Below are 24,338 nucleotides of genomic sequence, written 5' to 3' on the forward strand. Positions count from 1 at the left end.
CATGATCCCTAGCTAGCAGGACCAGTGGTCAGGGATGGTGGGAATTGTAGTCTCAAGATATCTGGAGGGCTATTCTGCACCTACAGCAGTTTGCTGGGTCAGTCCAATAATCTTTGTATCCTTAAATTGGAGGCATGTTTTTGCTCTTGATCTTAGGTGGTGAAAGTAGAAAGTAGTATTGGTTTGCACATTGTGCTATGCCAAACTTTGATTTAGTGTGACTGCATACAGGAACCTGTGAAGGAGCTCTCAGCCATGGTTCGGCTTAGTGCAAACCAGTTTCACAGAAGCAGGGGTGCCAACTTGAAAAAAATATTAGGAGGGGGCAGGTAAGCGCCACCTTGCATAATCAATCACAATATGCACACCATTTGAATGGCGATGTCCATTAACAGTGGAGGCTCAAATATTTTATTGGGGGAGCTGAAGGACCTTGGCCCCTAGGAGTTGGCAGCTATGCAAGAAGGGTCTTTTGGTGCCTCCCAATCTCTGCTGACTATCATTTGCAGGAATAGCCAACATGATACTGTCTGGATGTATGACTCCAGCTCCTGTCAACTTCAGGTCAGTGCAGGAATTGGAGGAGCATCCTTTTGGCTACCTTGGTTTAGAATGATGTGCTATGCCTTGCAAAAGCAAACCAAAACCCTTCCATAAATTGCACAAGCAATCATTGCGGTTTAGAAAGCTAAGCTATGCAACCTATTATGTATGTATACTCTGCAAGGCAAAGGTTTAGCAGTATTTAAACAACATATACACATGGGGGAAGTAGATGGAAGAAAGCATTAATTTTTAATCTCTTGACTTACCAAGCCTGACTTCCCATTCAGTGATGAATATTTTGAGATGCTGTTTCTAAAAGGTAACTTGCCCATGTTTGTCTTTCCTTTTGGTTTCCTCCTCTGTAACTTGTAATTTATTTATTTTTAAAGAAAATAAATAGGGCCCTACCACTGGTAGGCAAATAGCAGGTGAAATAATTCTAGTGAAAAATACTGAATGAAATGTCCGGAAGACAGACCTTGGCTGACTTTATATGTATCAAGGGTACATGTAATCTGTACTGGGTTCTGCGGGAGACTGTAGAAATGAGCAGTTTTGTTTTCAGTATTTGTCATTTCATCGTTAAGCCTGTAAGGTGCAGCTCAATCATATTTTCATGACACACATCTGCAGTTTTGCTGGTTCAGAGGGGGAGGATGTGATTAACAAGGAGGGGCGATCTATGGCTATATCAGGGATGCAAGCAAGCTTATAGGCAGATAATAGTATTACAGAGCAACCCTATGGATGTTTTACTCAGAAGTAAGACTCAATGTGTTCAGTGGGGTTTAGTCCCAGGTAAGTGTGGATCAGATTGCAGCCTTAGTTTCTGATTCACATAAGTAGTTCTTAGCTTGCGAATGGAATAAGTGCATTATATTGTTCACTACAGGATTTTCATTAAGCAGACTCATATCAAACTGCTTCTGAGAGCAATGCTAATGAGCTGTGGAGGAAAAAAGATAAAGTATTCCCAGGATAAAAATCTCATGGTCAAGTTTCACTCTTGCAGCAGAATAGCTTAACTCTTCTTTGATTGGTCTTAACAGGTTTCTTTACATAAAAATACACTGAGGTATGGGGAAAACTAAAATATTGAAGGGAAAAAGATGATTCTACCCTCCCCCACCCCCAGGTTAAAAGTCAGATATTTCAATTAATAATATCAGAATTTGAAGGGGGGGATGTGTACAAAGATGGAAGCAACTTAATTCTGAAGATATATAAATGATATTGAAATATGGATATGAGGCACTATCAGGTAAAAATTATGTGGCAAAGGGTATAAACCTATAGACAGCCAGAAGCAAGTATTACACAGTTCTGTATGTCTTACTTCTGAGTAGACATGCCTAGGACTGCAATGTTAGCAGGACCTATGAAGGTCTGACATTTCAGGACCAGCACACTTCTCTGGGGAAGATCTGCTTTGCTTTGGAGGAGGTGTGAAAATCTCCAAAGTAGCCTGATATGGTTCAATATTCAGACTTTGTCCAAAGCAGATGCTTCTTCCTGATGGATTGCTCTTGATGGGTTGCATGGATTTAATACTCCGAATTGCTTATTAAAACATATTGTACACATTTATGTATCAAATTTCTTTAATGCAAATATTTTCTGGGGGATTAACAATTAATAATAATAATAATAATAATAATAATAATAATAATAATAATAATGATAATTATACCCCACCCATCTGGCTGGATTAAGTCATTTCAACTAAGTTGAAAGTACTTGCATATATATATATGCACATATTATTGATACTAGGGGCAGCAGAGAGTGCTCACAGCAATTGAAGGTCTTGGTATCCTGATGCATGTCTGCTGAAACAATTCAAGAATATTGAACATTCTCTGTATCAGGCCCAGAATCCCTATAGTAAGAATGTGACGGCATGATTCTTGAGTGTTGGAGGGTTCAGTGGAAACTGGTCACCCTTTCCTGTATCCATTCTTCTTGGACCTTATGGTACCATGAGACATGCTTTGTTGTGGATCGAAGGCCCGACCCCGCTATGTGAAATAAATACACAAGGACACGTGATATAAGGTTAATGGGCAAGAAAAGGCCACAACTTTATTGATTACAGCAGTGAAAAGGTATTGGCTTAGGCATTGGATGACTATAGGTGGTGGGTTTATTCAACAGTAGGTGGAGCCTGTTGATGCTCATCCAACTATAGGCTCACCCCCTGATGTCACCGAGGGTCGTGCCATGGCCTCCCGCCAAGCAGGCATCGGACGGAATACACGACCGCCAGATTCCTTTAATGGAATAACCCACGGTAGATAGCATAGGCGATGGCCACACCTAGCCCTTGACACAGCACAACACATGAATCCAATGCCTAACCTACCCACCAATACCACAAAAGTTGTGACGATTGCTACGAGGTAGGCGAAAAAACCAAAAGGCCTAATGCCAAATGGAAAAATTCCTACCAGGCCCCCCAGCCAACCAGGGCGACCAACCTAAGGTCCATAGCAAGGCCAAAAACCTATACCCTGAGCTACATGGGAGTGGAGGGTGGGTGACTCGCTGAGGGACGACGACGAATGAGGAGGAGGCGGAGCTAGCACCACAGCATAAGCTGCTACACACGCCCCCCGGAGGCACCTGGTTGGCCACCTCCGGTGGGCGTGGGCGCCAGCCAGGTAGGAGGGGAGGGGGCTAATGCCCCCTACCAGGGGCGGGGCTCGGTCTCCCGCCCACAACCACTCCCCTCTCTTCCAGGGAGGAGAGTCTTTAGCTGAACAGAGCCACAGATTTCCAGGGAGACTAAGATTATATCTTTGGAAATTTGGAGCTGAAACTGTAGAGCTGTCATTATATGTGCCTATGCACACACATTTTTCTCCATCTTATTACTTATGTTTCTGGTTGATCTGGGTGTGCAGGTTTCTGTACAGTCCTGCCCAGACCAGTTTTCCTTAATTTTTTTAGCTGGCAAAGGAAAGGATACATGTGCAGCCATTTATCCGTTTATGGACATATCCACATTTATTTCATTCTACATCAGCCTTGCCCAGTGCATTCCCAATGTGATGGACTACAACTCCCATTGTCCCTGACCATTGGCTGTGCTACTTAGGGCTTGATGGACTGCATGCATTTAAGACACTAATGGGAATTGTATAAACAACTGTATACGGTAACTTTCCTTATACATCTGAAGGCAGCCCTGTATCAGGAAGTTTTTTAATGTCTGGCTTTCATTGTGTTTTTTATATTCTATTGGAAACTGCCCAGAGTGGCTGGGGCAACCCAGTCAGATGGTCTGGATATTAATCATCATCATCATCATCATCTGGAGGGCACCAGTTTAGAGAAGGCTGTTGTGAACTTTAAGAAAATACTGGGATATGACTACTCAATGCCAAAAATCAATATCCTACCATTGCAGAAAGTTTTCCCTTTAACAGAGTTGTAACCAGTGTTAGTCATATCAGAGGAGACCCAGCGAAATCCTTCAACCTAATTTAGTCATGTCCATTAACTCCAATGGGTCCGCTCTGACTAGGACTAACAGTGGATACAACCTGTTTGTGTTCCTCATTTCCAGCGCTTTGAAATGTTTACATTAGGAGTGAAGCTGACTGGACCAGAAGATCCCCTTCAGTTTTCATTGTACTTATCAAGCTATCAAGCTATTTTTGCTAGCTAAAAGCTAAAGTGGGGAGTTGCTTCTGCTCTTACAATCATGTTGTCCATGGTTTACCTGCCAGTACAGTTTACTGTCATCATGGTTTACTGTGCATGAGCCCTCTGTGCTCACTCACTTTGCTTCTCCCAACTTGCGCTGGGAAGAGACAAGCCACAATTCCTAGCTTTGTGGTACATCTGAACCAGGGATCGTTGTTTGTTTTCTTTAAACCACAGTTGGCAAGCCAAGAACAAAGTACATGTGCTTCCACATAAAAAGAATTACTTCTTACAGAGGGGGTTTTATGTGGCACCTGCAACAATGCCAGAACTGCAGAGCCAAGCAGTAGGGTGGGCACCTATGGGGTAAGGTGATCCTGCAAGTAAATTGGTCCCTGGCTGCTGAGGGCTTCGTTTACCAATAGCAACACCTTTATTTATGACTTGCTGTGATGTGTGAACATGACCATTCTCCATTTACTCTCTTGGACAGAAGGGGAGCAAACCTTTCCACAGAGCAGTGAGATTTCCTCCATGCCAGTCGGTACGTCTCACCCCTCGAATGCTTTCCATTCAGATTCTGCTCTGACATGCCAGCTGCTGTTTGTAATTCTGGCCTCTGTCAGCTTTTACAGCATTGTAATTTCCACTCTGTAAGTGTTACTTCTGGTGTCGGCGCTCAGTAGCCTTCCCACTCTTCCCCAAATGACTGAGCAGTTTGTGGTCAGGTTCACCGCTTCCTCATACCAGTAATCAATTGACTTAGGAGACATTTCCATCTCGAGGAGCATGACAAAGAATGAGTTATGGGTCAGTTCTTTTAAAATCAGACACTAGAGTATGCCATTTTCATCTAAATAAAAAAAGAAGAGCCCATTCACAGGACATGAGTTGACATTGATCCTTGACTGCCTCTGCCAGTGACGGTTATGTGTGTGCTAAATCAGCATTAGGAGAGTATTTCACCTTGGATATTTTCACACAGAACATGCTCTGTTTCAGTTCTATAAAAGGCTACCTCATATTCTTACTGCAGCAGTTGAGGGCTATGTTTGATCAGGTACCTCAGCTTCTTTTGTATCCTTTGGAATGGGGAGAAATGTATTGAGAGAGCAAGACTGAGGGAAATGGGGCTTTTCTTCCTTTCTCATCCGTTGATTTCCCTGTTAAAATGCACCACACACACATTGCTAATAGCCTTGCTGGGGTGGGGCAGTAAGACAGGTACAAAACAGTCACTTGCCTTCTTTTTTTAAAATGAAGGTGTAGGCAGTTATTTTGATCAGGAAAATAGCACAGTGGAGAAGAGTAAAACATCACCACCCTCTTCCCTATTTCCCATTTCTGCAGCTGTTTTAAAACAACTAAATTGGGCTCCGTTCCAAGTGCTGGTGCTTGCCTTTGTAGCCCTCTGCATCATAGAAGCCAAGTGGCTGCTGGTTCCTCTCCTCTCCTGTCACTTAACCCATGCACATATATCTACACCTAAGAGCATTCTCCAAATCCCTGGTTGAGTGGCAGCCAGGAACAGAGCCTTTTCCACGGTGGCACCCCACCTGCAGATGGCCCTTCTTTGACAGGCTTGCCTGACACTCACTTTACTATCAGTTCAAGTCCTTTTTTTAAAAAAAATGCAGGGTTTTTTTGATAGTGCTAACTTTTCTCTGTTTTATTTCTTTTAAGCTAATGTGGGTTTTTAAGAATTTAGAGTTTTACCTTGACACATGCTCTTCTTTTTTATATTTTGTAATCTCCACAATTTTTCTTCTTTTGTAAACTGCCCTTGGGAATGCCAAGTGACTATTGAAGGGCACGTTATACATTTCAGGAATGAATGAATAAGTTTTTAAAGCCCATTGGGAGATCCAGTTACACGTTCTTTGGTCCAAAGAGAAATCTGCAAGTCAGCTTCCTGCCTCTTAGTTTGACACTCTAGCATTAAACAAGCAGGGGCAAGATCACTCTGAATGGGCCGCCTGAGATTGTATTTCTTTTTGTGTCTGTGATAATATATATGTGGCAAGCAGGAAGATAAACCTAGGAGCTGAGCTGTCACAGTTCTGATGTCATTTTTGTGGGGGAAACACCATGTTTCAGTGCCCAAAGAATTGGTTTCTGCTCGCTGGAAGGTCACCTCTGTGCCTGGTGTAGAATGGCTAAATGCCCTGTAATCAAAAGCACTTTGTCTGTCTTTATTTGAAAGTAGCTCACTGACTCCTGTCAACTCTTTCAACCTGTTTTATAGGACTCTTGGTCACATCCCCATCATACATTTACAGCACTCTTATACCACTTTTAACATTCATGGAGAATCCTGGAAACTGTAGTTTGTCAAGAATGCTGCCCTCACAGAGCTCCATTTTCTACCACGCTTAACAAACTACAGTTTCCAGAATTCTCCAGAGATGTTAGGACTGCTATAATAAGTGGATGTGACTTTAGCCTGTGAATGGACAGAAACAGGGATGGAAGAAGAATTAATTTGGTTTGCATTTTGATATGAACCTACCCAGTTTACACGGGTCTCCTTCAAAATTCACAGTTCTCTGAATTTTTCAGTGCAGCATACCAAAATGCACATACTATTAGTGGAAAGGCAAATGCTTAGAAAAACTAGCATATTTCAGGAAATGAAGATGAAAATGTTTATGAATTTTCATACAGACTCTTTTTTTTAATGCAAACATCGGGAAATGGGATAAACCTGAGACTGGAAAACTGAGAAAAGTTGACAGATTTGTCTTTCTCTACCTTGAAAACAGGGTATGCCACTCCCTTTTCCTACTGCAGCTCACACACACCTCCTGGCCTCCATCTTTACAAGCCTTTAAACAGACTTCCTAGCTGGCAAATCGAACACCAAATCACTCTGCTATTTTGCCCACCCTTTCTCTCCTTCTCCAAAAAGAGTGGTAGAAATCAATGTTTTATAAACTTTTCCTAAAAGCTTCCATGAAGCGTGGGGGGGGGGAGTGAGGAGGTTGTGACCCAGGGGCATAATGGGGTGGGGGAACCAGTTAGCACCCACCCTCTATAGTTAGGTTCCTTGGAAACAGGCAGAGCTGGTTGGTTTTCCCAGAGGTTGAGCCTAAGGAAAAAGCTGTATGTATACAATGCAGTGAGTGCCCTTTTCCAGCAACCTCACCTCTCAGGTTACATACATCTGTACGCAGCATTAGTCATTTTGTGAGGCACCTTGAGAGGCCTTTGTTGGATTAAAGGCAGGATAAAAGTTTCTAAACCAACTGATAAATTACGAAGAAGGTTCCTGATGCTGTCATGCTGAGCAGTGTACTTTGCGCAAGCACTGTGTGTGGGTGCCCTACTCTACTCCACCCCACCTCCTTGACGAAAGCTACAAATAAATACTTAGATATTGTTTTTGATTTAATTGGTGAGGTAACAGATGGAACAAATGGTTGGGAATGCTCTGTGGGGAAAATTCCTTTGTGGATTAGGAGGGTTAACTAGATAGCTGAACACAGAAGGGAAATGAGTGCACGTTGCTTTTTATGGGCTGCCTGTGCAAAACACACCTTGCTTGTGGCAAAATGGAAACAGATGTTACACTTTTGATGAGCGGAGTTGAAAGTGTACATGTTGAAAGCCTGGCAGAGGGAGCTCCACTCGCAAATCCTATTATTTGCAATGATTTCTAACAGGATTTGTCTTTCCTGCTCTTCTTCCCCGCTCCGAACGCATCTATCTGAAAATGCCTTTCATGATGTCATCCGCTTTTCTTAATACCCAGTTCATTTTTCTTTCCCTCTATCACATCTGTGGTCCCCCCCCCCCTTTCTGATCTGAACTTTAAAGGGTAGGAAGAAGTCTATCCTCTTAGCCCCACGGATCAATTGCTCAAAGGGGAAGCATATTTTTCTGGCATAAAACAAACTGAATTGGATTTGAGAATATGTTTCTTTAAAATATACACTTGGCATCTGTAAGCCTATCAGCAAGGGCAGTTTCATTCTTTCGGTGGAACGAAACAAATCAGTCTTGGTGTTTCTAGTTCTGAGGCAGTGCTCTGGTAAGAGAAGCGATAATAATGATAATTAATAGGGGAAAGTTTCTACTATACTCTCCTTCTTGAGTTTGACCAAGAAATACATACCATCAGAGGCCAGATAAACAAAAGAAGGCTCGCTCATCAGTGACTGGAGAGTTAGAAATTATATTTAGTGGTGACCCAGAGCACATCATTTCACTATTCCCCATGTAAGTGAATGATTTCTTACAATGGAAAACAAAATACTGCAGTTGGGGACAGTTTTGTGTGGGCCAGCTATTGAGTGCACGACTCAGGCAGCATTTTAAGTAGGAACTCACAGCACACATCCTTAACCACTTCAATTCTAAGTGGGTTTTTAAAAAGATAAATCCTGGTGTATCTACAGAAGTGCTGTTTATTTCAAATGTGGTTCTTCCTACCTGCAGAACATACAGGCTGCCAATCTAGATGCAAAGGCCCCAAATCCTAATCATATGTTACTTGAAAGTAGTTCCCATTGACATCAAAGAAAGCTTACTTTCCAGTTTGAAGCTAAGTGTGGAGTTTTAAGAAGAAATATTTTGGAAGTGAATAAGATTTTTAACTTTCTTCCTAACTTTCTAGGGCACTTTGAAATATATTTGGCCCAGATAACAACCACATGAGGTCTAATGGGACTTCCCTTTCTCTCTGAAGGCCATTCATGCTTCTTCCCCCACTGATGGAATGGATGCGAGTTGCTATAACATATGCTGAGCACCGGAGGAGTTTAACAGTGGACAGCGATGATATAAGGCAGACGGCCAGGCTACTCTTACCTGGCTTGGACTGTGAACCTCGGCAGCTGAAGTAAGTATTGTGCTTTTATTGTTTGACTAAAAACAGTCCAAAAAGCTCTGCTAAATTTAATCACTGGGTATTCTTGTGCAGCTTGTAGGTTTCATACAATTATTACACACACATGCAGAGGAAGTCTGAAATTTGTCCAATGTTGCAGTGTGTGTGTGTGTGTGTACCTAAACTTCAGGATAATCCTTTGCCATTAAGAATCATTTCACACTAGCCAAATACCGTACACAATGGGCAGAGAACCTTTTACTTTTGAGGGGCATATTCCCTTAGGAAAGTTTTTGGACTCTTAACTATTATCTGTCCTGGCCAGCAGAGCCAATGGTGAGGGGTGAGGGGAACTGGGGTCTTCCAAGAACTGGAGATCACCACATTGGCTACTCCTCCTAAGAGATAATATTTTCTGAGACAGAATCAAAAGTGGTTGCCCCCTTTTCATGTGTGTAAACTCTGATCTGTGTAAACTGGGCAGACATTTAATCAATGGGCTTGCCTGTCCCTGTCATGTCAGTGGCACTTATTTTGAGTAAATACACGAAGGATTGGTAGCAAAAATCCCAAACTTGGAAACTACAGCAATGGCTCAAAACTTCTCATGCTCTTCCATCTACCTACTTTTATCATGGACTGGATTGAGATGGGTAGATGATCACATTTGGCACATGCATGACTTTGGCAGAAAATGCACACACTGGGAACTTAAAATGGGCCCCGGTGTCCCAGTGCGTGTGCCACATATAAATGGAAATATTTGGCCCTTGGATCTCTTCTCAGCCTCTGCAGCCACACTCCCAGGCCGCAACCCTCTTCCTGCCCTGCTTTGCGCCATCCTGGAATGTTTTTGGCTGCCTGGAATGTGTCTTTGAACTCTAAAGATGCTTCTTACTTGCCTGAATGGAGACTACAAGGGTTGTGCAGGTGTACAAAGGAAACCCAGTCAGATGGGTGGGGTATAAATGATGATGATGATGATGATGATGATGATGATGATGATGATGATTGAAATCCACAGTTGTTGCTCTGTCCACCTTTGCCCCTTGCCCAGCTCAGTGCTGGCGTGTGGCACCCAGGAAGTTGCCCAGAAGGGGATGCAGCTCTCGGCCTGAACATGGTTCCCCACTCCTTCCCTTGCAGACTGTAGATAAACTCATAGTAAACAGCCATCTGTGTTTCAGACACTATTTATACTCTGGCAGTTTTGCAGGCGCTGGCAGTGGTCCTGGCATCACACAACTGCCACAATCGTCTTTAAATACGAAAAATATTTAGATTGTATAGAAATCTAAATATTGCTACACAATGATTTTGATGATGAGATTAATTCCACTATTTATTGCTGCTCAGCGCAGTGTTTGTTGCTGATTATAAATACATCTTATGCACGAAGCAAGGGTTTTATTTATCTCACAACCTTCTATTGGATGCTGCTGCTGAGTCCCTGCTTGGCTTTGGACAAGTCATCAAACATCCTCCAGTGTGACCATTTGTAAATCTCGTAAAAGGTTTAGTATTCATTATGAGAAGAAAGGTACTGTACTGCAAAGATTAATCGTGCTTTTTTATTGAACATTAAGATAGTTAGATGAAATGCACTGGGGAAAATATTAGCATTTCCCTTAGGTAGTCAGATGAATGAATTGCTCAAAATACACTGCAAGATTTTTTTTCTTCTTAGTCAAGCTAACATTAATCTCAGAAAGAGAGAGACATTTTGAATTTAATAGAGTGCTATATTTTATGGAACAAATTCTTTAATAGGAAGTTGAAACTAAAAATGGAATAAAATATCACACAGCGAGATTTCTAAAGCCCCTCTGCCCAACAATAGACCTTAATGCATCTTCCCAAACATCCTGTAAGGTAGTAAAAAATAAAATAAAAGCAGGAAACTTGCAACAAATAATAGAACACGCTTGTTGATGTGGCTGTCAACTTGCTGAAACTAAGCAGCTCCTAGTCTGATCGGTGCTTGGCTGGGAAACTGCTGGAGAACGGCATGTGTGCTGCTGTGGATTCTATGATGGAAAAAAGGTGGGCTAAAAATACAAGAAAATATATAAATGACAGCTCAAATGGCTTCATAAAGATCCTTCTTTCTCACCGTGCGACCTTACTCGTTAATTTCAGTTTAACGGGCCCAGTTTGCCTACACGGAAGACTGCAGCAAATGAATATGCTGGCCATCATGCAAGAGAACTGTCACATGGTCCAGTGTGTTAGATCTAGTCTAAAAAGGGCAACAGCATGCTATAGACTACATTGTAAATCTTTGGGCCGCAGATGGTTAGTGCCATTTTTTATTGCTTCAGCATGTAAAAAAAAATCTTGCAAGTACAAAACTAGCATTCTGGAATGAGACATTATAGGTAAGCTTGCTCACTAATGCCAGTTTTCTAAGATTATAGAGCTTTCATATGGGGGAGCATTCAGAAATATGATTCCCACCTACCAATGTGGCCCTCTGTGAAAGTTCAGAACAGCGCAAGGATTTATGCTTGCACAACACCACATTCCCTCCCCCCACCTCACCTTCTCCACACCTCTTCTAAATATGTTCTAGGGGTTCCCACAACCCTCTGGAGCTGATATGGGGAAGATGTGTGAAATGCATAGGGGGAGCAGGGGGGAAGTCCTATTATTCAAGGAGATGGGATGGGGTAGTTGAGTACTGTTCCATATAGTACAGGAATGAGACAACTCTGATTTTCATTAGGTCATAAGGCCCTGCTTGATTTTATTAGAAGGGGTAGCTTTTTATTTGAAAGAAAATGATTTGTATCTTAAAAAGCTTTTTCCTGGTTGTGTGAAAATATTTTTGTGTGAAAATGTTTTTCCTCAGCTATCTGCAAACAAATAATTGGGGTTCTGGTGTGGGGTGTGTGGGTGTAAACGTTATAATACAAACAAAAATAAGTACAGATATCTTGTAGTAACGGGCTGCAGCTCTGTGGTCAGGGAAAGTCTGGGCAAAAGGATTAGTCTTTACAAGACATCTTAAGCAACTGACAAGTGATGTTTCACATATGGCAGAGGGAAGGGCATTTCAGAATGCAGGGGCAGTAGTGGACAGATTACTCCTGGGGCAATGTGGTGCTCAAAAGGGGAAAAGAGGTCGACAACCACCGCTATTGATCTTCCCCGAGCCGAGTCAAACCAAGGCCTGCTGAAATTCAGGACTATAAATAATCATAATACAACCCCCTTTAATATTAATAATACAACCCCCTTTAATATTAATAATATGGCCCTCTTTAAAACCAGTAACGCACAGCTTAAAATTGCAGCTATATTTTCTGGCTATGTGTCCCCCACAGGCCTGAATGCTGCTTCAGTTCCTTCCGGAGAATGGATGCAAAGGCCGCCACTGAAAAATTCCAGCAGGATTTGGGGTTTCGAATGCTGAACTGTGGAAGGACTGACTTAATCAACCAAGCTATAGAAGCATTGGGTCCAGAAGGGGTCAATACAATGGACGATCAGGTATGTAGAAGGACGGGGTGTGTGGGTGTGGGTGTATCTAAAATTAATTAGGCAGATCAGTATACAAAGCACTTACTGAGATAGCTCAGACACTGTCTCTTCCAGCTCTGCAACCCTGTGATTCTAAGTTGCAGAGGACATTCCAGTTCATGAGAACTGATACTCTTCCTTCCTGTTTCTGCCCACCATTATCATATTCTGGGGAGTGGCGGACAGAGGCAATTTCATGGGCAGCAGCAACCAAGTAAAATTTCTCATGGGGCAACACAGCAGCAACAAGAACATCAGCAGGCACACACCCCTCACTCCATGGATGTTCTTTGGAGGTTGTCAGCCATTATGGACATGTTGACAAAGGGAAGGCAAAATGGCTGTATCCTGCTGCCATTTCAGGGACCCCAGTTGGTTGTGAGAAGAGGGGAGCCTATTCTTCTTGCAGAGTTCTCCCCTACAAAGTAGGGCCAGCTCCCCAGTGCAGACCAACTCATGGGGGGTGATGAGGATGGGCAGTGACAATGGGGCAGGGGAACAGACCTAGCATGCTCATCCCTCTCTCCCTTATGCGATTCTCTCTCATGCAGTTAGTATTCCCAGATAAGGTTCAAAAGTGTGCCTATAAACTCCATGTGAGAATCTGAATCACAGGCTTTTTGACGGTCATTGCTTTTGGGCATAGCAATCGAAGTTTGCTGACCACACGTTTTGTCCTTAAAGGGTATGACTCCACTCATGTATGCCTGTTCTGCTGGTGATGAAGCCATGGTCCAGATGCTGATCGATGCTGGTGCAAATCTAGATATACCAGTAAGTAAAGACTGAACCCAGGGACGCTGCCAGTTTAAGGTCTGACCAAGAACCATTTCTTATTATCCCTCAGAAACGGTGTCTTGTTTTGGGACGATTGCATGTACTGAAGGCTATTCTGAGAGAGAGATTTCCTTCTTTGAAAAATAATTGTTATGGATTCTAGAGCAATAAAGATTAAATCACCTTCAAAGCTTGCCACAGATGAGGTCATGATTAACAGTGGCATAGTAATGGGGAAATAGAGGGAGTAAATGTTTCCTCCCTGCAAAAGCAGCCTCTGAAGGAAACCAGTAGATGCAGTAGAAGAACCCAAGGGATTGAATACACTGATTGGTGTTGGCAGTACTTTCTGAGCTGTGTCAGCCTGTCACTCCCAGGGGCCATAATTTACTAGGGAAGTGCCACTCCCAGACATTTCTAAGGGGAGAAGAAAGATGGCAGTGGCTAAACATTCTTTCAATTTTTCCTAGGTCCCTGGTAGTTCCTCCCGATACCCATCAGTTCATCCTGATAGCCGGCATTGGACTGCACTCACCTTTGCTGTGTTACATGGACATATCTCTGTAGTTCAGGTGAGCAAAAGACAAGTTGTTAATCTGCAGTTTGAAATAACAATAAACAAAATGGGAGACGCAGGGCATGAAAGTTCAGAAACTAGTTGCTTTTGTTGCTTTTGGAACACATATCTATACTGTAAATATTATTATTATTATTATTATTATTATTATTATTATTATTATTATTATTAAACGCAAACAGGATAGAGCATAGGTTTTTTTAAAAAATAACAGCAGTACCAGGTCATCACACAAATAACAACATATAATAAACTTACTCCTAAAAAGACTTCATATGATCATTTTATTTTGTCTACATATTATATTTATAATATACTTAATAGTGTATGTGGTTGAATATTTCCTTGCACTGTATTACATTACGAACATATAATAATAATAATAATTTATTATTTATACCCCGCCCATCTGGCTGGGCCTCCCCAGCCACTCTGGGCGGCTTCCATAAAAACCAAAAATACAGTAAAATGTCACACGTTAAAAACTTCCCTGAACAGGGCTGCCTTAAGATGTCTCCTGAATGTCAGATAGTTGTTTATCGCTTTGACATCTGCTGGAAGGGCGTTCCACAGGGCGGGCGCCACTACCGAGAAGGCCCTCTGCCTGGTTCCCTGTAGCTTTGCTTCTCGCAGTGAGGGAACCGCCAGAAGGCCCTCGGCGCTGGACCTCAGCGTCCGGGCAGACTGATGGGGGTGGAGACGCTCCTTCAGGTATACTGGACCGAGGCCGTTTAGGGCTTTAAAGGTCAGCACCAACACTTTGAATTGTGCTCGGAAACGTACTGGGAGCCAATGCAGATCTTTCAAGACCGGTGTTATATGGTCTCGGCGGCCGCTCCCAGTCACCAGTCTAGCTGCCGCATTCTGGATTAGTTGTAGTTTCCGCGTCACCTTCAAAGGTAGCCCCACGTAGAGCGCATTGCAGTAGTCCAAGCGGGAGATAACCAGAGCATGCACCACTCTGGCGAGACAGTCCGCAGGCAGATAGGGTCTCAGCCTACGTACCAGATGGAGCTGGTAAACAGCTGCCCTGGACACAGATTTGACCTGTGCCTCCATGGACAGCTGTGAGTCCAAAATGACTCCCAGGCTGCGCACCTGGTCCTTCAGGGGCACAGTTACCCCATTCAGGACCAGGGAATCCTCCACACCTGCCCGCCTCCTGTCCCCCAAAAACAGTACTTCTGTCTTGTCAGGATTCAACCTCAATCTGTTAGCCGCCATCCATCCTCCAACCGCCTCCAGACACTCACACAGGACCTTCACCGCCTTCACTGGTTCTGATTTAAAAGAGAGGTAGAGCTGGGTGTCATCCGCATACTGATGAACACCCAGCCCAAACCTCCTGATGATCTCTCCCAGCGGCTTCATATAGATGTTAAAAAGCATGGGGGAGAGGACAGAACCCTGAGGCACCCCACAAGTGAGGGCCCAAGGGTCTGAACACTCATCCCCCACCACCACTTTCTGAACACGGCCCAGGAGGAAGGAGCGGAACCACTGTATAACAGTGCCCCCAGCTCCCAGCCCCTCAAGACGGTCCAGAAGGATGCTATGGTCGATGGTATCAAACGCCGCTGAGAGATCCAGCAGAACTAGGAAACAGCTCTCACCTTTGTCCCTAGCCCGCCGGAGATCATCAACCAGTGCGACCAAGGCAGTTTCAGTCCCATGATGAGGCCTGAATCCCGACTGGAAGGGATCCAAATGGTCCGCTTCTTCCAGGCGTGCCTGGAGTTGTTCAGCAACCACTCGCTCAATCACCTTGCCCAGGAATGGAAGATTTGAGACTGGGCGATAGTTGGCCATCGTGGCCGCATCTAAAGATGGTTTTTTAAGAAGCGGTTTAATAACCGCCTCTTTCAGCGGGTCTGGGAAGGCTCCCTCACGGAGGGAAGCATTCACCACCCCACGAAGCCCATCGCCCAGTCCTTCCCGGCTAGCTTTTATAAGCCAGGATGGGCAAGGATCCAGGAGACAGGTGGTTGGTTTCACTCGTCCAAGCAGCCTGTCCACATCCTCGGAGGTAACAGATTGAAATTGATCCCACTCAACTTGACTAGACAGAACTCTAGCACTCTCCCGCCCCGGCCCTGCTCCCACGGTGGAGTCTACTTCTTCCCGAATCTGGGCGATTTTATCTGCAAAAAACTTTGCAAAATCATTGCAGGAGAACATGTGGCCCGTACTGGGCCCCGATGTTGCAGGTGGTTCCGCTAAATTGTGAACCACCTGAAAAAGTCTCCTGCTGCTGTTTTCTGCAGATGCAATAGAGGCGGTGAAGAAATTCTTCTTCGCTGTCGCTATCGCCACTTGGTAGGCTCGACGTTGAGCTCTAACCTGTGTCCGGTCAGATTCGGAATGAGTTATCCGCCACCGGCGCTCTAGCCGTCTCAACGATTGTTTCATTGCCCTCAGATCCGTGGAAAACCACGGGGCTGTCCGGGCTCCATGCAATCGGAGAGGGCGCTTCGGAGCCAAACAGTCAATAGCCCTGGTTAACTCCACATTCCAGCGGGCCACCAGGGAATCGGCTGAAAGGCCATCAACATGGGATAAAGCATCCCCTACCACTCTCTGGAAACCATTTGGATCCATTAAGTGGCGGGGGCGGACCATCCGAATTGGTCCCACCTCCCTGCAGAGGGGATGGGTCGCAGAGAAGTCCAGTTGCACCAGGAAGTGATCTGACCATGGCACTTCTTTCATTTCGCTTTTACTTAGTGTCAGATCACCAACATCCATAGAGGTAAACACCAGGTCCAAGGCATGTCCACGGCTATGGGTTGGGCCAGACTTATTCAGGGACAGCCCCATGGAGGCCATGCTTTCCACGAAGTCCCGAGCGGCCCCTTGTAAGGTCGTGTCGGCATGGATGTTAAAATCCCCTAGGACGACCAGGCTAGGTGTCTCCAGGAGAACATCCGCCACGACCTGAAGCAGCTCGGGCAGGGAATCCTTGGTGCAGCGGGGAGGTCGGTACACCAAAAGGAATCCTGTACTGCCCCTATTGCCCAACTTCCAGAACATGCACTCAGAAAACTGGGTCTTCCCAATAGGACGCCTGGTGCAAACTAATGACTTCCTAAAAATCACTGCAACCCCCCCTCCCCGCCCACGTGACCTGGGTTGCTGTGCATAAGAGAAACCTGGTGGACAAGCAGCGGCAAGGACAGGCCCATCTGCTTCATCCAACCAAGTCTCTGTTACACATGCCAGGTCAAATCCTCCATCCATGATCAAGTCATGGATGGCAGTGGTCTTACGAATCATTGACCTGGCATTGCACAGCAGCACCTTCAGGTCACGTGGGTATCCCTTGCTGATTCTAGTATCCATCCGGACAGGACCAGACCCGGAGGCAGGGATAGTCCTCAGACAACGACTAAACCTGCCTCCTCTGTAATGACATGGTCTGGTCTTAGCGTAACTCCTCCTCCTACCCGTGATCACTGAGATCGGTTGTCCCAGTGCATCCCCCCCTGTGGAACATGCCCCAGCCATTTTGTGGGCTGGGGCCCACTCCCCGGCAGCCCTGAACCCTCCCCCTAAAAACAAAATAACACCTTAAACAAACAAACAAAACCAATAAAACAATACAAACAAAAAAATGTAAAAATTACAAAAACATCAAAATAAAAAAATAATAATTCCCCAAGCCCAACCAAACATCCATCCCACCCCCACCCCCCACATACAAAAAATCCAAAGAAAATTTTTAAAAAACATTTTAAAAACACTCTGTGCCTCTCCGGCAGTAACAACTGTCCTAGTGAGGCCTGTCAGGCCCCGCCCCGGGCCAGGTGGTAAGTGGCAGGGAGGAGCAGGGCCCTCAGGCACTCACTCAGGGAGTCTTCCTGGGCAGCAGGCCGCAAGCAGCACGCAGTCCTTATGAGGCCCCAGGCCCCGCCCCAAGCCAGATGGTAAGTGGCAAAGCAGGGCCCACAAGCACTCACTCAGGGAGTCTTCCTGGGCAGCAGGCCGCAAGCAGCACGCAGTCCTTATGAGGCCCCAGGCCCCGCCCCAAGCCAGATGGTAAGTGGCAAAAGCAGGGCCCACAAGCACTCACTCAGGGAGTCTTCCTGGGCAGCAGGCCGCAAGCAGCACGCAGTCCTTATGAGGCCCCAGGCCCCGCCCCAAGCCAGATGGTAAGTGGCAAAAGCAGGGCCCACAAGCACTCACTCAGGGAGTCCTCCTGGGCAGCAGGCAGCAAGCAGCACACAGTCCTTATGAGGCCCCAGGCCCCGCCCCGGGCCAGGTGGTAAGTGGCAGGGAGGAGCAGGGCCCTCAGGCACTCACTCAGGGAGTCTTCCTGGGCAGCAGGCCGCAAGCAGCACGCAGTCCTTATGAGGCCCCAGGCCCCGCCCCAAGCCAGATGGTAAGTGGCAAAAGCAGGGCCCACAAGCACTCACTCAGGGAGTCCTCCTGGGCAGCAGGCCGCAAGCAGCACGCAGTCCTTGTGAGGCCCCAGGCCCCGCCCCAAGCCAGATGGTAAGTGGCAAAAGCAGGGCCCACAAGCACTCACTCAGGGAGTCTTCCTGGGCAGCAGGCCGCAAGCAGCACGCAGTCCTTATGAGGCCCCAGGCCCCGCCCCAAGCCAGATGGTAAGTGGCAAAAGCAGGGCCCACAAGCACTCACTCAGGGAGTCTTCCTGGGCAGCAGGCCGCAAGCAGCACGCAGTCCTTATGAGGCCCCAGGCCCCGCCCCAAGCCAGATGGTAAGTGGCAAAGCAGGGCCCACAAGCACTCACTCAGGGAGTCTTCCTGGGCAGCAGGCCGCAAGCAGCACGCAGTCCTTATGAGGCCCCAGGCCCCGCCCCAAGCCAGATGGTAAGTGGCAAAAGCAGGGCCCACAAGCACTCACTCAGGGAACACACTCCATTTTTCAATAACCAAGTTATTGACTTGACTTGAAGACTTTCCCTTACCCTCAGGACAAACAAGATGAACTTTAACAAACAAGATGAACTTTAACAGGGAGAAATGTAAAGTATTGCACTTGGGCAAAAAAAATGAGAGGCACAAATACAAGATGGGTGACACCTGGCTTGAGAGCAGTACATGTAAAAAGGATCTAGGAGTCTTGGTTGACCACAAACTTGACATGAGCCAACAGTGTGACGCGGCAGCTAAAAAAGCCAATGCAATTCTGGGCTGCATCAATAGGAGTATAGCATCTAGATCAAGGGAAGTAATAGTGCCACTGTATTCTGCTCTGGTCAGACCTCACCTGGAGTACTGTGTCCAGTTCTGGGCACCACAGTTCAAGAAGGACACTGACAAACTGGAACGTGTCCAGAGGAGAGCAACCAAAATGGTCAAAGGTCTGGAAATGATGCCTTATGAGGAACGGCTAAGGGAGCTGGGCATGTTTAGCCTGGCGAAGAGGAGGTTAAGGGGTGATATGATAGCCATGTTCAAATATATAAAAGGATGTCATATAGAGGAGGGAGAAAGGTTGTTTTCTGCTGCTCCAGAGAAGCGGACACGGAGCAATGGATCCAAACTACAAGAAAGAAGATTCAACCTAAACATTAGGAAGAACTTCCTGACAGTAAGAGCTGTTCAACAGTGGAATTTGCTGCCAAGGAGTGTGGTGGAGTCTCCTTCTTTGGAGGTCTTTAAGCAGAGGCTTGACAACCATATGTCAGGAGTGCTCTGATGGTGTTTCCTGCTTGGCAGGGGGTTGGACTTGATGGCCCTTGTGGTCTATTCCAACTCTGATTCTATGATTCTAGGATATTAGTCATTTTTACTACATTCATTAACTCCCCAAACCTCAAAATCCATTCATCCAAGGTAGAACTTCTTACTTTTCCCCAGTTATGACAGATTATCATATGTCTCTCTGTTAAAAAATAGATTCAAATTCTATATCTTTACAGAATATTAAATCTTTCACATAACCCAACTGCAATTAGGACTGGATCTGCAGACAGATCTATTATAAGTTGACTTGATTTTTCAGCTCAACACATGATCTTGGCATCTCCAACAAATATACCACACTAATAAACTTATATCAGTTTTGTATTACCGTGGTGCCTCGCAAGACGAAATTAATTCGTTCCGCAAGTTTTTTCTTCTTGCGAGTTTTTTGTCTTGCGAAGCACGGTTTCCCATAGGAATGCATTGAAAATCAATCAATGCGTTCCTATGGAGACCGTCCAGGGACAGAGGGGAAGCGCCACGGGCCTTCCCCTCTGTCCCCGGACCTGTTTTAAAGCAAGGGAAGGGGCAGCGGGGAGAATCCCCTCTTTTGAAGCAAGGGGCGGAGGGGAGAAGATCACTTCTCCCCGTTGCTGCCCCTTGGTTCAAAAGGGGTAGGGGGACAGAGGGGAAGGCGCGCGTGCGCCTTCCCCTCTGCCCCCGGAGATTGCGGGGCTGGCAACGGGAGAAGCGATCTTCTCCCCGCCGCCCCTTGCTTCAAAAGAGGTCCGGGGTGCGGGGGCAAGCTTCGTTTTGCGAAGCAAGTCCATAGGGATATTCGTCTTGCAAAGCAACTCGAAAACGAAAAAACCTTTCGTCTTGCGAGTTTTTCGTCTTGCGAGGCGTTCGTCTTGCGGGGCACCACTGTACTTCCCAGCTTTCCAGAAGGAAGAAAAATTCAGCAAGTTTGCAGTGCTGATATGCTATGTCTGCAGTATAAATATGGCATAACATTTGTTCATGCAATGTTTTGCTCCTCATTATTTGTTTATCTGAATGTTTTAAAAGTTTTCATGGACCAGTTGCAAAGGTACCATCATGATATATTTCCAAGGGATCTGCCCACAATATGATTGTTTTAAGATCAGGATTGATCACATGCTTAGTTACAGCAGGACAATAGAGACATCTGGAAATCCAGATCCTCTTGCTGTTATTAATTATATCTGGATACGGGAAGAATATGTGTAAAATCATTTGTGCATTTATAAAACGGTGGCATCGCACTGGTTATGCTTATCCAGGCTCTTCTAGTAGTTATAGCAGAATTGACCTTTACATGGAGAAGAGAAGTCTAAAAGTTTCCTCCCTCTTCCCAAGTAATAAAAAGAATGCCTGCAGTATGATCCTAAGTGGGTCTAGTTGGAAGTGTATGTAGAATTTAAATTTACAGCACAATTCCATACATGTCTACCCAGAAGTAGGTCCCATTGACTTCAGTGGGGCTTACTCCCAGGTAAGAGTGCCTCCACACTGTATAAGGAATGATGCTCCATTTATAACTAGCTTTTATTTGTTTAATTTCTTCTTCCAAGATAATGAGGAGGCAATATGAGCAGATATTTTGATAAGTATATTTGGTAGCTAGAATGTGTCTACATCTTAAAAATTAGATTAATGAAATCTAACAATATATCCAGAAGTTGCAAAGCAACATGTTTGAAATGTTTCTTTAATATGTCATTGGAAAAACCAGTGTTGGTCATTCCTTACACTCCCAAACACGTTAGCTGCTGCCTTGTGCATGTCCTCTTTCTGCTTATATTGTCTGTGTTGTGGTCAAAGGCTTTGTAGAATTTGGGCCCAGTGATGGATTTTGGGCTCTTGAAATACTGCTATCTTCTCCCTTTAATGTCAATAGGAATTTAAAATGAACAACAGCAAGTGGCAGTCAAGGGTAGAGATTTTCCTGTTTCTGCTATTTCTGTTCACATAAGTTAGCAAGCAATTGTGGACAGAGTTCATTCAATTTCGAATTATACATAAATGCAAATGTCCATGCAAATGAGATTTTGCCTTCAAAGACTTGGAGCATTGCCAGTGCACTCTTTAGTATTGCAAAGGCCGGGCACACTTAATTTACACATGCAATGATAATAAGCGTGTTTTGCCCCAGAGACACCGCTGAGAATCCTGTCAACAGAACCTTTCAGAAGAAATGAAGCCTTGGGCTTTCTAAGCCATGTTTTTGTTAACTGCAATTAATGTTTACTCACTCCCTGTTGTTCAGTGGTAAACATTTTATCTTTGGAAGCTCTGTTTTTCAGGTGTCTCCAGTGACCCATGGGAATTAATTGTAGGACCAATTCTGATATAATAATAATAATAATAATAATAATAATAATAATAATAATAATAATAATAATACCCTGCCCATCTGGCTTGGTTTCCCCAGACACTCTGGGCGGCTCCCAACAGAATATTAAAAACACAATAAAAGATCAAACATTAAAAACTTCCCTAAACAGGGCTGCCTTCAGATGTCTTCTAAAAGTCAGATAGTTGTTTATTTCCTTGATATCAGAGTAAACACAATGTGGGCAGATCCTATGGACACACATGCTTGGATTACTCAGTGGTAGTTGTGTAACTGACAATGCAGCTTTGAGGAACATTCAGAAGTACAAATCAAAATGCTCCTTTTAATGACAGCATTCCCTTTTTCATATTTTTGTAATGTTTCATTGAAGAACATACACACTGAGACCTTTAGAGCCAGTAAACAAGAAGGCAGTAAACATAAGTAAACTTGAAGGAGTTTTCCACACAGCATTCTCCAATAAGAAGAGAGGTGGATGCTATCAGCCTAGTACTGTGGACCCTCTGGATACGAACTTAATGCATTCTGGGGGTCCGTTCGCACCCCAAAGATAACATAAATAGAGGTGTTCTTCTGCACACACACGTGGCACGATTGAGCACTTCTGCACATGTGCATGCGGCAAAACCCAGAAGTATACACTTCCGGGGTTTTTCCGTGGCCGTAACCTGAAGATTCCATATCCAGAGGGACGCGTAAGTAGAGGTTCGATTGTAGTGGATTTCTGCCGAGGGAGGTTACTCTTGTACCTTTTCTGTTACTCTGTTTCTTGAGTTCTTTGTTCCTACTGTGCATTTGCAGTTGCTCCTGGATGCTGGAGCCCACGTCGAAGGCTCTGCTGTGAACAGTGGAGAGGACAACTATGCAGAGACCCCACTCCAGCTGGCTTCAGCAGCAGGCAAGTCTGAGCAAGCCTTGCATTTTCACTCCCCAGAAGCAGGAATTTGCTCTCTTAATGCGCAGTAGGTGTCAAAACACATAAAAGTGGGAAGAAGCAATATTTTCAAAACTGCCAAATGCATCTGTTCCCGCACCCTTCAATATTTTTAAGCTGACGGCTGCTGTCATGCAATTGCTGACTGAGCATTCGGTGTGCACAGTGGGGCACTGGGATGATGTGTAAGTTGCACCACGTGTAGAAGGCTGTGTGTGACCCAAGTGGAGGCATGTCCATCCGGTCTTCTTCATCCTATTTCAGGGGGAATGGTCATAGGTGTCTGCTGTACAAATGCACAAAGTTGTATACTCATTTCCTAGACTGCACATTCTCTTGTACACTCAGTGGGACGTGTCCCACCCTACGTACAGGATTCTCTGCTCACGCTATGTGTGTTCTTTTATACCTGGATTGTTTCTCAACTGTGTGTCTTTTACTGTACAGCATTTTAATGTGTGGTGTGCATCAGTTAACCTATAACCTATTTTCTCTCTATGGATGAATACATAAATCAGATGGTTTCTATACAGTATAGTATATCCTTTGAAAACACCAATAAAGGTAAAATGGTTTGTCTTTCTAGGCAATTATGAGCTAGTCAGCTTGCTGTTGAGCCGGGGAGCAGATCCTCTTCTCAGCATGCTGGAAGCCAACGGGATGTCATCATCGCTTCACGAGGACATGAATTGCTTTAGCCACGCCGCTGCACATGGACACAGGTAAACCTCATGGACAGGCACTCGTTTGCAGACACTGATGCCTAAAATGCCAGGTTAACAGCAATGGACTGCACTTCAAGGTGGTCGTACACTATCTCCCCTCTCCTTCCAGCAATATGGGTATAACAAGACCAGGGGCATTTTGCAGGGCTAGCATAACCCACACTCTCTTAGCCACTGCTCTGCCCTCTTCAGTATAGGCATCATAAGAATGAACTTCACTGGCATTGACAGTCAGGGACTGGGCAGAGGAGGAATGGTGGAGACCGCCTCCCCATCCCGACCCTTCCAGGGAGGAGGAAGACAGAAAAGATGTACGACAGGGGTTTGAGGAAGGTAGCAGATGAGGCAGATGAGGGGGGAAGTTGGGAAATCATGGGAGAGCCAGAACAACACCCAGCTGACATGTTGTCATTAGACAGCATTTCAGCCCCTCCATCTCCCAGAACCCAGAGAGCCTTGAAAGTAGGAGAGCAAAGAACTCAGAGACAGAGGGCACATAGCAGCACCTGTAGAGGAGATGATGAGAATGACGAGTGAGGAGGTGGGAGAGACGGAGGGTGGCGATTCACTCGGGACAACACCATTATCCAAGAGGCTGGGCTCAATAGCCTCTCTCTGTAAATACTGAATAAAAAAGGACGGTAAGAAATCTTCCTTTGTCTTTATACTTTCCTGGGCAACAGCTGGGAGTTGCTGACAGCATCCTGACATTGACATTAACAGAGTAATTTTTTAAAAGTTTACAAACACAGA

General features: G+C 45.0%; 1 protein-coding gene across 1 annotated transcript in view; it reads left to right on the forward strand.

Moving 5' to 3' along the window:
• Positions 1–24,338, forward strand: part of ABTB2 (ankyrin repeat and BTB domain containing 2) — a 154,217-nt gene that overhangs the window by 113,295 nt on the left and 16,584 nt on the right. Inside the window, exons 4-9 of the mRNA XM_081164102.1 lie at positions 8,882–9,034; positions 12,349–12,514; positions 13,229–13,318; positions 13,792–13,893; positions 22,728–22,824; positions 23,447–23,582. Coding sequence (XP_081020228.1) covers positions 8,882–9,034; positions 12,349–12,514; positions 13,229–13,318; positions 13,792–13,893; positions 22,728–22,824; positions 23,447–23,582 — 744 coding nt within the window. The remainder of the gene's footprint in view (positions 1–8,881; positions 9,035–12,348; positions 12,515–13,228; positions 13,319–13,791; positions 13,894–22,727; positions 22,825–23,446; positions 23,583–24,338) is intronic.

This window comes from Podarcis bocagei (assembly GCF_964188305.1).
Source record: "Podarcis bocagei genome assembly, chromosome: 1".
In the NCBI taxonomy this organism is placed as follows: domain Eukaryota; kingdom Metazoa; phylum Chordata; class Lepidosauria; order Squamata; family Lacertidae; genus Podarcis; species Podarcis bocagei.